General features: G+C 44.6%; 1 protein-coding gene across 1 annotated transcript in view; it reads right to left on the bottom strand.

The window, feature by feature from the left end:
• Positions 1–3,834: 3,834 nt before the first annotated feature.
• The window catches only part of LOC132569140 (autocrine proliferation repressor protein A-like), a 47,725-nt gene continuing 36,483 nt past the window's right edge, over positions 3,835–15,076 (bottom strand). The window contains exons 10-13 of the mRNA XM_060235324.1: positions 9,304–9,392; positions 9,115–9,199; positions 4,214–4,279; positions 3,835–3,957 (exon numbers count right to left, since the gene is read on the bottom strand). Coding sequence (XP_060091307.1) covers positions 3,835–3,957; positions 4,214–4,279; positions 9,115–9,199; positions 9,304–9,392 — 363 coding nt within the window. The remainder of the gene's footprint in view (positions 3,958–4,213; positions 4,280–9,114; positions 9,200–9,303; positions 9,393–15,076) is intronic.

Raw genomic sequence — 15,076 nt, 5'->3', positions numbered from 1 at the left:
AAATGCTTAGATTTGCACGAATACAGCAGTTACAAATGACTGCCGAAATTCGGCGGCCATTCGGCTCCATAATACCCTATGGGCCACTGCAGTCAAAGGCAAAATGGAGTATAATGAATGATGGCTGGGGGGGAGGAGTTTGAGGTAGATGCTCCATATTTGCAGGACAACTGCAGAAGCCACTCCTCCACAGAAAATGAACAGAAGTGTTTACAACAACAACAACAAAGTATGTGAGTTCCTGAATAACACTTTATCTGCATTTTAATCTGCTTCTACACCTTTGCTGTGCTAATTTCTCTGCCAACAGTCTTCATTTAGCCTTAGGCTCCTTCTGTAAAAGAGATGACCAACCACTGAGTTGTAGCAGATCACAAAAGCCCAGTCCCTATACCCACAAGAGCAATTGCTGAGCTCCTAAAGCAAAGTTTGTTGTGAGAGCCAGTTTGGTATAGTGGTTAAGTGTGCGGACTCTTATCTGGGAGAACTGGGTTTGATTCCCTACTCCTCCACTTGCAGCTGCTGGAATGGCCTTGGTCAGGCATAGCTCTTGTATGAGTTATCCTTGAAAGGGCAGCTGATGTGAGAGCTCTCTCAGCCCCACCCACCTCACAGGGTGTCTGTTGTGGGGGGAGAAGATAAAGGAGATTGTGAGCCGTTCTGAGTCTCTGATTCAGAGAGAAGGGCGGGGCATAAATCTGTAATTCTTCTTCTTCTTCAGGCTTGTTGTTTGAGCTAGGACAAATAACAGACAATTGTTTCTAAGCCTTTGGGTTTTCTGGATTTTTTATTGGGCTGGATGTTAAGAAACACCTTCTCTGCCACTGTTCGTGCAACATTCTATCGGTTCCTCTACCCATAGACTGATGGGAGCTGATTAGAGCTTGAGTTCTGATCATAGTGGATCAGTCTCTACTACAGATTGGAAAAAGGAAGAGTAATAATGGTTGTGGGTTTTCCCTTGTCTGAAATGGCTCTGGTCAAGTATACCATCAGGGCTTGGGGGGGGGGGTGTCTTTTCCCAGTTTGGGGATGTGGGGCATGGCACAGGTAGCAAGCCTTTTACTCCAGTTGTCCAGCCCACATCTTTCTTTGTCTCATTGCTAACTCTGCTTCAACCACGTCCAGTGGCATGAACTGCAATAACTACATTATCATTCAAAGAAAGTCTTTATTAATTATAAGAATACATAAGAGTACAGTAAATGAAAAGATTTCAGAAGCACATATCATGCCAATAAGACAGATGTTGCATTTTACTGAACTGAAGACAAAGTCCACGGATTTCCTAGAGCTGTGATTTAAACTTTGACCGATTTGTGCCGCTTAGGAAGGGCGACCCTTGCTCTGCTTGATAGACTATGTCTGTCAGGGCTTCTCTTTTCATGTCTGTAATGCTGCCACCAAGAATTTAATTCTAAACATGTTCTTTAATGTTCCTCACTTAATTGAGCTCAAGCTCTAAGGCTCCTTCATTGGACTATGCAGCCCTGAGGAGACTCTTAATTATACTAATATATTAATCCAGGTTTTCATAAAACAAAACAAAACGTTATTTGTATGTGAAGCATATTGGTTTCAGGATGTACTGTATATATCTACTTATACTTTCAGAGGATAAAACAGTGGAAATTAGTAACTACCAGCTGTGGTGTCACACTCATTCACTTCACGAACACTCCTCATTCTGAGGTCCTTCTTCCTCTACAGAATGTACCGTAATTTGACCAGGCTTTAATTTATTTTCACTTTGTTTAATCTTTCCTTCTTAAACTCAAGTTTCCATCAGCTTCTTTCTCTCACACTCTTAGAATACTTTGACAGCATTAGGGTTGACTTTCCTTAGCCACTAATATGACTTAGCTTTATCAGTCTCTTCTTTAGAAACCTGAATGCCTTTCACAGCAGTATATGGGTTTCTAACCAGAAGGCTGTCATTTCAGAAACTATAGACTGAGCCATCTGGTGAAGTGGTTAAGTGCATGGACTCTTATCTGGGAGAGCCAGGTTTGATTCCCCACTCCTCCACTTGCAGCTGCTGGAATGGCCTTGGGTCAGCCATAGCTCTCAAAGGAGTCGTCCTTGAAAGGGCAGCTGCTGGGAGAGTCCTCTCAGCCCCACTTTCCTCACAGGGTGTTTGTTGTGTGGGAAGAAGATAAAGTAGATTGTGAGCCACTCTGAGATTCAGAGTGAAGGGTGGGATACAAATCCAATATCATCATCAACAACAACACAGCTGACACTCAAAACTGCTGACAATAAGGAGAGTTAACTGCTCTCTCTCTCTCTCTCTCTATGCCTCTCTCCCTCCCCTTCTCCCTCTCTCCACACACACTTCTTAGCTTTGTCCACACTCTCTTAGCTCTCAACCAATCACCTCACTCACTCACCCCCCTCTTTCACCCCCTTGTCCTTCTGCAACTTACCAATGATTAAAGGAACAAACACATATAACTTCAAATCAGTATAATGTCACTGAAGGCAATGGAGGAACGGACTGGTGCTGTCTATGGCTGCTTGCAAATTGTGGCCATGTATGGGCCACTTTTTAGCAATTTCCATTTTCTCCCAAGGGCCACATTCTGTATGTTTTCCCCAATGGGGTGAAATGCAGCAATGCAGGAGGTAAGATTGAGATGACAGATATGGCAGGGGGGAAAGTGCTAAACTGCTCCTGCCATAAGTACTATTTGCAAAGCAAAGATGCCAGGTCAGCATCCCGTCTACTTCAGGAGCTAACATGGGAACCAGAGGAGAAAGAAAAGGACTTCATTAAGAGCAAGTAAAGAGCACTGATGAGAGATGAACGGAGAGGTAAGAAATTCAGGTCCAGATTCCTGTGCAGCTATGTTGATGACTGCACTTGAGGAAAGTTTTCCCTCTCTCTGTCTGTCTCAGTACAACTTACCACACAGGGCTGAGAGAAGATTGGAGACTGGAGTTCAAAGGGAAAACAGGCATCTATGTCAGTAGAATCTTTGCTCTTACTCAGCTGTGTATTTTTTAATCTCTGTTAAAATGGAATCAGAGAGGTATACAAGATCCAACCTGCAATTTTATATGCTTATGACAACTCTTTAAATAGATCAAATTGAGATGCAGTAGTGTCCCAAGCTAAGATTCATGCCCAAGCAGGGAATTGAACCAAGTTTCCCCCAGGCTCAGTCCAATATCCAAATTATGACAACACAGTTTGTGTGATTTTTACAATGCAGCTGGTTATCACACCAATATAAGAGCCCCCCTAGATCAAACCAGTGGCCCATCTAGACCAGCATCCTGTTTCACACAGTCACCAACTAATTCTTTTGAAGGGCCAACAACAGGGAATAGAGGCTGAGAATTTCCCCTGATATTGCCTCTCAGCTTTGGGATTCAGAGGATCAGTGCCTTTGAATGTGGAGGTTTCCCTTATTCACCACAGCGAGTAGCTACAGATAAACTTATCCTCCCTGAATTTAATCCTCACAACCAGGGTTTCTTTTGAGCAGGAACGCACAGGAACACAGTTCTGGCTGGCTTGGTGTCAGAGGGTGTGGCCTAATATGCAAATATGTTCCTGCTGGGCTTTTCCTACAAAAAAGCCCTGTGTGAAACAATGGTGATGTCAGGGGTGTGGCCTAATCCGCAAATGAGTTCCTGCTGTTTTTTTTCTGCCAAAAAAAGCCCTGGTCACAACTACTAGGGATACATAATGAACAGATCTCCATCTTGTACCCTTTTTTCTTATTATATCACCTACAATACACCACTTGAGCTATTGAGCTGATCTACTACCACCACCAGAACTCCATAATTAAACATGAATTGTTTGGATAACATTCTTGGTGATTGTCAAACCAACGTTCCATGGCATCCATCACCGTTGCAGTCAGAACAGGGGTAAGTGTCTGGGAGGATGTGAAGATCTGATGTTACTATCAACTCAACATAACTGCCATCACTGTGGAAGGTTGCCTGTGAAGAAATCCAGGGTCAAATGGTTGCTTAGAAAAGATCCGATAGGCTGGCAGGGCTGTGGAGAAATGGACTAAGGGCCCGTCAACCTGAGTTGACCAAGCACTTTGCACCTACACAGAATTAAGGTTATGCTTTTGCTATGCCCTCAGAAGTTTTGCACTAATTCAAGAACATGAACCTTTATGTTAGGAGACAGCCTTGTATCTGGACAGCAGAAAAAGGAATGGAGAGCAAAAGAAAACTATGAACCTACCTGAAGGAAGAATCCCCTCCATCCTTTGGCTGGTATTTTCATTTCCAATTTATAAAGACCATATTTCTGCACAACGATCAAAAGAGAGGGGGTGGGCCATTTTGTTAAGGGTTCAGAAAGCTCATAACTTCTATAACCTTCAACATTGTAACCATTTGAAATAACTCAGGGTCTAGGCATCTTAGTAGCTCATACACTGAATAAGAGTCAGCAGTGTGATGATGTAGCTAACAATGCAAACATGATTAGGGTGCATCAATAGATGTATAGTGTCCAAATCCTGTGAACATTGCTCTGGCTCAAGGGTGGACAAAGTTTGGCTCCCTCTCCCATGTCCCCCTGCTTTTAAGGTGGTGATGTTTGCCCTCCCCGTCTTAACTGGGCAGGCTGCATGCCCACTGGGCACTCTGGCCCAGTGGGTGGTCAGGAGTTCTTTCACGGGGGGGAGGGAGGAGACAGCCAGAGAGAGCTCAGGATGTGTGCACACTGGATTCTCCAGCTCAGCTCGGTAAGTGGTCAGGAGTTCTTTAATGGGGGAGGGAGGGATGAGAGGACCCAAGAGCACCCAAGCTGTATGTGTACTGGGTGCTTCAGCTCCAGCTCAGTGGGCGGGTGGGAGTTCTTATGTGGGGGGGGGAGGAGAGGGCCTGAGAGTGCCACAGCCTGCATGTGAGGACTTTTAAATTGGTAGACCTGGTCTCTGATTCCCTGATGTGGCCTATTTAAGGGCTGCCAAGCCCTGCGTCTGGGAGGTTCCCAACCCATCGGCCCACTGTATGGTTTTCCCAGATGCTCTAGCTATTTGGGAGGGAAAACTCTATGGTACTATAAGTAAAACCATAGAGTTTTCCCTGAAACGCCTAGAGCGTCTGTGAGCACTGTTGCTGGTGTGATGACATCACTTCCAGATGAAAGTCCCCTGCCAAAGAGTGGAGGTGACTTGGCAACCCTAGGCCTATTGGTAAACCTGGCCTCTAGTTCTTCATTGAAGTTAATTGGTAAACCCAACTTCTGCTTTCCCAGTGTGGCCTATTAGAAGATCTGGCCTCTGGTTCCCATTACAGCATATTGGTAGACCTGGCTTCCATTTTCCCAGTGAAAGCACTTGGTAGTCCCCACTGCAGTGCACTGGTAGGCGAGTCTCCTTTTTTTCTATTAGGCCTTTTCTGCACAGTCTACTACTCCATATCAGGTCAGGATTGTGCACCACATTTAGTGAAGAGTTCCGCACATTCTGCTCCTGATCAAATTTTTGGTCCTTCTTTTCTGCCTTTAACACATGTTTTTTCCTTGGAGCAAAACTCCTCCAAAGCCTTGTCATTGCCTGCATTTGTGAATTTATTGCAAGTCATGTTTGTGGGGTGATGCATCTCTCTGGGAAATAAGTTTGTACATGTCAGAGAGAGACACACACATGATTTCAAAAACTTCAGGAAGGTATATTAGAATTGGATTTTTGTTTTGGGAAGGGATGTCCTGTGAGGTCACTTCTAGGTCAAGGATCAGGTGATGTCACTTCCTGAGCTCCACCCTTTCCAATGATGTCACATCCTGCACCAACCCTTCATCCTGTGATGTCACTTTCAGATCACTCCCACAGACGCACCTCTTTCTCTGAGGTCACCTTGCAGCTCTTGAACAGCAGACATTTAGGGCGTTTTCGCACTTACCTTACGCCGGAGCAACGTCCCTCTTCACCGCGCAGTGTCTGTGCGGATTTCGCACTAATTGCTCTGCAGAACCTGGAAGAACCACAAAGTCCAGCGGCTTTTGCGTCGCAAATGTAAACCGCCAAAAACCAGTTTACATTTGCGATGCAAAAGCCGCGGAACTTTGCGGCTCTTCCGGGTTCTGTGGAGCAATTAGTGCGAAATCCGTGCAGATGCTGCGCGGAGAAGAGGGACGTCGCTCCGGCATAAGGTAAGTGTGAAAACGCTCTTAGTCTATATGGCTCTTACATGAAGGAAATTTGGCCACTCCTGCTCTGGTTAGACCTCACTTGGAATACTTGGGAAACACAGTTTAAGAAAACTGTTGCTAAGGTGTTCAGAGAAAGTTGAGAAAGATAGTGAGGGTTCAGGAGTCCATGTTATCTGAGGAAAAGTTGAATGGGCTGGGCATGTTTAGCCTGGTGAGGACATCTTGAGAGGTGATATGAGAACCATCTTGAAGTATTTGAAAGGCTGTCAAACAGAGAATGGAGTAGAGTTCATTTCTGTTGCCCCAAAAGGTTGTACCAGAACCAATGGGTTGAAATTAAACCAAAAGAATTTTCAGCTGAGCATTAAGAAAAACTTCCTGAAACTCAGAGCAGTTCCTCAGTGGAATAGATTTCCTCAGGAGGTGACGGGCTCTCTTTCTTTGGAAGTTATTTATTTATTTATTTCCATTTGTAACTCACCCTCCACAGGCTCAGGGCGGGTTCCATCATAAAATGCACAGTATCAAAAACAAATTAGCAAGCTAAAATACATCTACATTTCAGCATATTAGCACAACGCTTAACCAATGCCTCAACAGACAAAGAGCCAGTTGGGCCCAAGATGGTCACTTTTTTTGAGGTCACAGAAGGGGAAGCCTAATAAAAGTTGGTGCCCACTGCCTCAATTAAAGACCTAGCAGAAAAGCTCCATCTTGCAGGCCCTGCAGACCTATCGTAAGTCTGGGGGTCAGGCCAAAAAAGCCTGGCATTAATTGAGGCAAGTCAGATGTCTCTGAGGCCAGGGACCACCAGAAGATGCTGGTTAGTAATTTGCAAAGTTCTGCAGGGCTCATATGGGGAAAGGCCGTCCTGAAGTTATGCTGGCCGCTGGCCGTATAGGGTTTTAAAGGTAAACATCAGCACCTTAAGCCAGTTTGGTGTAGTGGTTAAGTGTGCAGACTCTTATCTGGGAGAACCGGGTTTGAACCCCCACTCCTCCACGTGCACCTGCTGGAATGGCCTTGGGTCAGTCATAGCTCTGGTAGAAGTTGTCCTTGAAAGGGCAGCTGCTGTGAGAACCTCTCAGACCCATCCACCTCGCAGGGTGTCTGTTGTGGGGGAGGAAGGTAAAGGAGATTGTGAGCTGCTCTGAGATTCGGAGTGGAGGGCAGGATATAAATCCAATTTCTTCTTCTTCAGCAGAGGCTAGATGGCCATCTGATCTGACAGCATTGCTGATTCTATGACTCGCTATGAATATAGGCAGATCATGAGCGAGAGAGAAGGAAAAGATGAGCCTGTGGCCCTTCTAATATGGAAAACAGATGCTAGACAACAGCTTTATTATTGTACAAAACCTCTACCCATTTCCTCTAAAAAACTCATCAGGGGGATAAGGAAGTTCACTTTGCACTGAGTTTTTCCACAGCAATTAAGTTCTAAGTTTCCTTAGCTGTCACCTAGCATCTCTTTTCCATTTCTTGGTTCACTGGCACATTGCTGTGTGTAGCCCTATTTTTCTTCCTCCTTCTTTATATGCCCCGGGTAATTTTCAAACATCATTTGAGGATCAGGCCTTCCTGAAGGCCAGACTGGTTCATGGATCCTGAAGATTTCCACCCCATTCCTCTGAGCATAAAGCTGATGAGACATGGGTAATGCAGAGCGGAAGTAGTTGTGAATTTCTAGCATTATGCAGAAGTGGAAGAGGTCTCGAGAAAGCTAAGCAAGCAGAAAGAAGAAGACGAAGAGGAGGAGGAGGAGGAGGAAGAAGAGAAGAAGAAGAACTGAATGACTATACCAAGAAAAGCAAAGAGAAGCTTCTAGCTGAAGTATACCAAGACAGTACAATATTTAAGGTTACAGAGACTAAAGAAGATTACAAAAAGGTCAAAATCAAAACTCACTTTGAGAACTGAAAGGCAAAACTATGTTATACTGGAATCTTTCTGAGAAGTATGGGTTACCATCAGTCCAAAACTCATTGCAGCACAAACCACATGTTTATGAAGAATTAGGAAACAAAGATTCTTTGAGACTTTTGATTGCAAACAGGGATATACCTGGGTCATAACACACCTGATATCACAGTTGTAGAAATGAGAAATAAAGTTTGAATAATTGACAGTGCAATCCCAGGAGACAGTGAAAACAAAAAGAAAGAACAGGAGAAGATCACAAATCTCAAGACCTACAAATAGCATTATAGCATCTCTGGGAGAAGAAGGTTACCATCATGACAGTTGTCACTGGAGCTCTGAGAGCAATATCTAGAGGTCTCAAGAAACGCCTGGACATTCTGGGAACTGAGCAAATAACATCAGATCAGCTCCAGAAGACAGTGTTGCTTTTCGATTGCTGGTGGTGTGCCTCTGGCTGCTCTGGTCTTTCTGTGCCTTGGATTACTTCTGCTGCTTACTTGCCTGGGAAGACCCTCTCACACCTTTTTTTTTCTCTGTACAGGACTTGGAGCGGTTTCCACTTTGTTTTACAAAAAATTATTATGCAAGTTTTTATTTGGGTTTTCTTTGGGGGATGTTGGGTGGGTTTTAATGGGTGGGGAGGGTCTGTTTTTGTTACTGATTCTTTTCAAAAATACCTTTATTTGGATTTACTTTTTGCTGTTTTGAATTTTAAGATCTGTAATGAATTGTTGTATGAGAAAGCAAGATAATTAGGTCTCAAAATCATTTCTGATTTAAATTACTTTTACCTCTTGTCTTTACACTAATCACGTTTTAGTCAATAAAACTCTAATTAAGTATAAGACTTTTAAAACTGCTTTGGTGGTATTATGCAACCCATATCTGTGTAGACAAAGAGTTAGACCATGGAATTTGGTATGGGACGTGCGCAGGTGGAAGACCTATAGCCAGCCCTGTTTAACTTCTGAGATCTAAAGAGATAAGGATAAATTCACCTTTATATTTCAAGCACATATTCTTCACTCATTAAGCTACATCAACAAAAAGATACTCACAACTTTTTCTGTAGTTCCTTTACTCCATTTTACAGGGTTGTTTTTAGAAGAGTTGCCAGATGCTATCTTCATCCTGAAGTCTCTCCTAGGAATGTTAAAGGCAGAATGGGATGTGCGTTATTTGCCAAGAAAGACCTTTGTCAGAAACCAAGTATCTACTGCACTTCAATGTGGTGAGAAGGACCCTACCTGGTACCACGAATGGTGTTGGCATAGTAACAAACAACCTCTTTGGGGTCTGGCTTTGAACGGAAATGGATGATTTTGGTCATATTTGTCTAGAAAGAGCAGAAGATGTTAGTGAGAAGAAGTGGTCCCAATGATCCCTCCACTTCTGAGAAGCCTTGTTCCAGTTTGGTGTAGTGGTTTGATTACTGGACTCCGGGAGGCCCAGGTCTAGAGCTTCTTTCACCCATAGCATTCATTTGGATGCCACTGAGCCAATAACATTGTAATGGGAAGGAACACTTCTTTTTCTGAAATTCACCATCATCTTGATGTTGGTGACCAATTTCTGAACACCTACCTTTATTTTCTTATGCTTTATGCCTGCCACAAAGAGCTGTAGCTTCCACTATCAATATGGATCCTCAAGCTACTGCAGGGCAGATGTTAAGCACAGGAGCACATAAGAAGAGCCACGCTGAATGAGACCAAGGGCCCATCACGTCCAGCATTCTATTCACACAGTGGCCAATCAGCTTTCTCTGGGGAGCCCAGAAACAGGAGAACTGCAACAGCATCATCCTGACTGTGCTCTCCAGTGACTTATTTAAAGAAACACAGTGCAAATTAACCAAAATCCAAATAAACTATGTCTATCAGCTTGTTCCTGTCCACATGTATATCAACACTTTCAATACACACTGAAATGTTAGTGAGACAGGATTATCTTTGCAGAAGCTATGCTTTAAAAATTTTTTTGCAGGGCTTGTCCTTCGATTTGCTCAACAATCTTTATTTTACAAATGCTGCACATCAGTTTACCTGGAACAAATTTTAAGCTAATCAGCTTTTTTAAAATGGATGTTAGATTGCCCACTCTTCAGTCTTCTGGTATAGAGGCTGATCTTAGGGATACATTGAGTGTCGTAGTTAGAACATCAGCAGTTTCTCATTTTAGTTCTTTAAGAACTCTAGGGTGAATATTATCTGGTTCTGGTGATTTTTCAGTTTGTCTGTAAATTACAGAATGTCCTCCCATAAGAACATAAGAGAAGCCATGTTGGATCAGGCCAATGGCCCATCCAGTCCAACACTCTGTGTCACACAGGGGCCAAAAAAAAAAGTTATATATATATACATACACACACACACACACACACATATACACACTGTGGCTAATAGCCACTGATGGAGCTCTGCTCCATATTTTTATCTAACCCCCTCTTGAAACTGGCTATGCTTGTAGCTGCCACCACCTCCTGTGGCAGTGAGACGGCAGGGCAAGAAGGAATATTGATAAAGGGAAATATGGATTGATGGATAATTGGAAATGGTGTATTAGAGAAGGGTGGAATCAATAAGGCCAACAGAAATGCTTTTAGGAATCTTTGTGTGCTTCTACCTGAGCAAAAGGGGAACAGCCGGCTGACAAGCGGAGAGGACACACAGTAAAATTTGTAACTTCCTAAGCAAACCGCAAAACGGCAGGGTTGCTAAGAGACACAAGCGGCAGGCTGCTAAGAAGCACTTCCTCTTTTATGCAACACAGCAAGACAAAGCTATAAGAGAGAAATATCATGGTTAGAAGAGTTTTCAGTAGAGTTTTAGAGTGTTTTAGGCGTAGGAAACGCATAAGAAATAAAGAGTGTGTTTCAGTAACAATCATGATGCTATTTAGGAAAGCGGAAGTTACAGCAGGCAGCAGCGGGAGGCCCATATAAGGTAAAGGCAGGCAGAGTGATGGACAAACAGGCCTGGACCTAACCACAGGCAGGTCAGGTACAAGAATGGGCAAAAGATATGTTTGTGGTTACCAATGACCCAGGGACCTGGGAAGCTGAAATGTACTAAGGTGGGCAGATGGGTTGAAGAATGGTATAAAAGGCAGCAGTTAATTGCATTCAGGGCTCAGACTCTAGGGTCTGAAGCCCGTGTACAGGGCGCGTGTGCACGTTAAATAAAGAAAGCTGTTTTCCTGATCTCGCCTCAGACCTCATTTGTAAGTATGATTTAATATTGATTGGACAACACAGGACTTTTCCTGCTACATAAATTTGGCGACCCAGATGGGACTGGGGCCTTTTGCCCCTGATGATTAGCCCGGCCGAGTGCTGCTGTTGGCGGGGGAGGAGCAGATCCACGGTAGGAGCGCTCCTGGTCTTTCCTTTTGGCCGACCGTCCTTTTGGCCCACCCTGTCTTCAGTTGGCCTGACCGATGGCCTAATCTCGAACCGGCGAGGAACAGGAACCAGCCACAATTCGGCAATTTCAAACTGTAAGTACTGAGCCTTGTGCACAATGTTTTCTGTAGGTTTTTCTGTTGTTTCCCCTGTATAGGAGACTGTGGCATACGCCCTGCCTCAGAGGGACGGCAGGTCTGATCAGCCCGCAGCAGCACACTAGTATAGCCCACCGCTTTGGGGGAGGTTTGCTTATTGTTCTCCCCTGCGGTGCCCTAGAAACTGTGCTTGCTTGGGAGGGACACGTTGGGGGTGCCCTCATTGGAGCTCTATCTCGCTCCCACGGCGATACAAAGCTGTGTATTGGAAAACAATTAACAATGTTTGGGTAAATTCCAGTGTTACACACACAAAAAAAAGGGAGTAAGGAAGCATTGCAAACAGAACCATATTCGTCTGGACTGTATGATGTGTGCATGACGTGTGCTTGAGACGATACTTTGTATCGACTCAACAGTGGATCTGCCAGTACCGTGATTCCCGCCTGCGCGAGCACGGTGGGCCGGGACCGCAGAGAAGCGGCTGAATAGGATCCTATATATGTGACCCCCTCCCCGTTCTTGTGTTTTAGTTGTCTGTCTGTCAAGTTTAAAGTGATTACAGTCTGGGAGGGACGCCCTTGGCTGCACAATTGAAAATTTTAGTGTAAATCGATGGGTCGGCACGTTTGGGTGCTAGACGGAAGTGGTTAAGCTAGCTAACAGATTGGTGTTGTGCCATATAGTGTAATGAAACAATGCATTTTACCCCGGGAGAAAACTCCTGGAGACAACCCCAGATTATTAAATAGGAAAACTGTGATTTAGGTTGCTGTACGATTACCATGATGTTGCCAGGGTTGTAAAGCCTTGTGTGAAAAATCATCTGAAAGAGCTGATGATGTTCCCATTTGTGTGTTTCTTTTCTGCTGCTTTGGGGCTGTTCATTAGCGGCATCAATTATTTCCTAGCTCGGTTGGTGCGGCTGATGTGCAGTTTGGAGCAGTATTCGTGGGCAAGGCACTCTTAGTCAAGGTACCCACGGGACATAGCCCAGCGTTTTGCTGACCCTTGTAGGGAGCTGGACCTTTAAGCCCAACACAAAGCTCCCAGCCCCTCCCTCTTGCCATTTAGATTCACTTAGGTTCTATCCTCGCCCCCTGCATCGGTTGAGACCAAAGAATTCCAGATCTATGGGCTCTCCCAGAGAGAAGTTCTCCAGAAGCAAGTCCCCTGCCTCTGGTCAGCTTACCTTCTCAGAAGAAATCCCCGTCAGCCATGTGATGTCCCTCCAGCAGATCCAGGGCTCCCAATTCCCGGCCCATGACAGGCTACAATGTATTCATTGGGCACAAGGGAAAAGAGACCTTTAAAGTGCTTGCTGAGTGTCTCTGAAATAATCCTCCAAGATTGCGGAAGTGAAAAACGACTGCCCTCGAGTGAGATGCCGGCAGGGAGGCTCCCATCTGCCTAGTAAGCCGATGCCAACAAGCTCTACCAGCAGGCACAAAGCCATTAAGACGTGTGAGGTAGCAGAAGTCCTCCAGAAACCAGATGTCTTGTAGAAGTGCCTGTGTGCAGCCCACCAAATCTATTTTTGCCCACCAACCACGAAGTTGCAGGTGATCAGCCTTTGCGGCTCAGTCGGCTTCAGATATCAGGCGAAGGCAGCAGGAAGCTGAGTCCAGCCTGAAGGAGATTAGAAAGTTGCTGTTCAGTCAGTAAGATGCAAGGCTATGAGCATCAAGCCAAACAGCCGGCCCGAGAAGTGGAGGGCCGGTGGAGGAAACTGTGGGCTGAAGAGCTTCCTTAATAGCTTTTCCTTTGCTGCTGCTGCAAAAGATAAGAGAGAAAACCCTAGCAGAAGGGCCGATCCAGATAAGGAAACCAAGGGTCATCTGAAGGTCCCGATGTCTGCGACGCTTGAGCTCCTGGGTGTCTACAGAAAGGCCAAGCAGCTGGCAGAAAGAACGCTGCCCAGCAGCGAAGCAGATCGAGCAGATCCACAAAGGGGAACTGACTGGCATCAAGGAAGTCTCGCGCCTGAAGGCTGTGGCCAAGATTGCGCCAGAAAGAGATGACCACGGAGATGAAAAAGCCATGGAAGTAGCTGCTTCTGCCCTTTTGGACCTCCAAAAGCTTTTCCGAGAAGAAGAAAGCTCGGGAGAAAGTCCCATTTGCTAGAGCCTTGTGTGAAGCTACAAAGAGGGGACTCTTTTGTTCCCTATTAAGTAATCTTTGGATTATTTTGAATTTTTTAATGTTTTGAAGCAACTTTTCTTGCTAAGCAGCAGTTATTTTGCATAGTAGAAGATTTGTTTGCCCAGCGTTGTATTTCAAGTTATTCGAGTAGCCTCAGAAGAAGGGAAGAAAATAGGATGATCCCTAGGGGTAAGTAGTTAGAATGTGTCAGAAAGCTAGTTTTAGCCTGACACGTTGCCCAGTGCCTTGTTCATACTGAAATGTTTAGCTAAATGGAATGTTTAGCCAAGTAAGTAAAGATTTTGTTCATGAGGAAACAGGACCCAAAAGGAGTTTTATATGGGCTCCAGAGATTTAATTTGGTAAGAAGGAATTATATATGTTACAGGCAGATCTGTGTTGGAAGTGTTCCAGCACATATTCAGACGCTATGTGTATTGCGTCTGGATCCGTGTTGGAGGTTCTCTTTCCACAGGCATACCATCTTTTTGTGTGGAGTAACGAAGAGGGGCAATTATAATCTTTTTGCCCCAGCCGATAGAGAATACTTTGGTTTTAATTAATTATATGTTGCCCATTGGTTTGCCTAGGCTGCCATGGTTGTCCAGAGTGATTGTTGAAAGGTTGTGCCTCCTGGAAATAAGAAAATCCAGCCCCCAGGAAGAAATATTATATGTTATGTTGAATTGTAGGGTTGTATTGAGCTTTGTATCGTTTTGGTTATGCAGTTTGATTGAGGTTTCTCCACGATAGGCTTTCCAGGTGCAGTTTGCTCTCGGATCTGGTCATCTGAAAAACCAACCTCTGGGTCCCACCTACCGGAAACGGTGGGAACTCACAGATAACACCTCTGGACCCTTGCCTACAGGAACGGCAGGGTTTCACAGGCAGCTTATGAAAACATCACCAGAAGAAAAGGGAGAAAATGTGTAATAAAGTTGTTGCAGAACAATTTGTACATGCTTGTTAACGCTAGAAATGCAAGTAGCAAAATGTAAAGGAAGTGGGTTTGTTATGATGGTTTTGATATGTGTATGAGAATTTGTGAATGTGGATTAAAATGTTGGTCAGGCTTAAGCCTGAAGAGTCAGGCTAAAAGCCTGAAAGAGGGGAATGAGACGGCAGGGCAAGAAGGAATATTGATAAAGGGAAATATGGATTGATGGATAATTGGAAATGGTGTATTAGAGAAGGGTGGAATCAATAAGGCCAACAGAAATGCTTTTAGGAATCTTTGTGTGCTTCTACCTGAGCAAAAGGGGAACAGCCGGCTGACAAGTGGAGAGGACACACAGTAAAATTTGTAACTTCCTAAGCAAACCGCAAAACGGCAGGGTTGCTAAGAGACACAAGCGGCAGGCTGCTAAGAAGCACTTC

Source organism: Heteronotia binoei, chromosome 3 (genome assembly GCF_032191835.1).
Source record: "Heteronotia binoei isolate CCM8104 ecotype False Entrance Well chromosome 3, APGP_CSIRO_Hbin_v1, whole genome shotgun sequence".
Lineage (NCBI taxonomy): Eukaryota > Metazoa > Chordata > Lepidosauria > Squamata > Gekkonidae > Heteronotia > Heteronotia binoei.
Note: the sequence above shows the minus strand (reverse complement) of the source record. Positions and strands in the feature narration are given on the sequence as shown.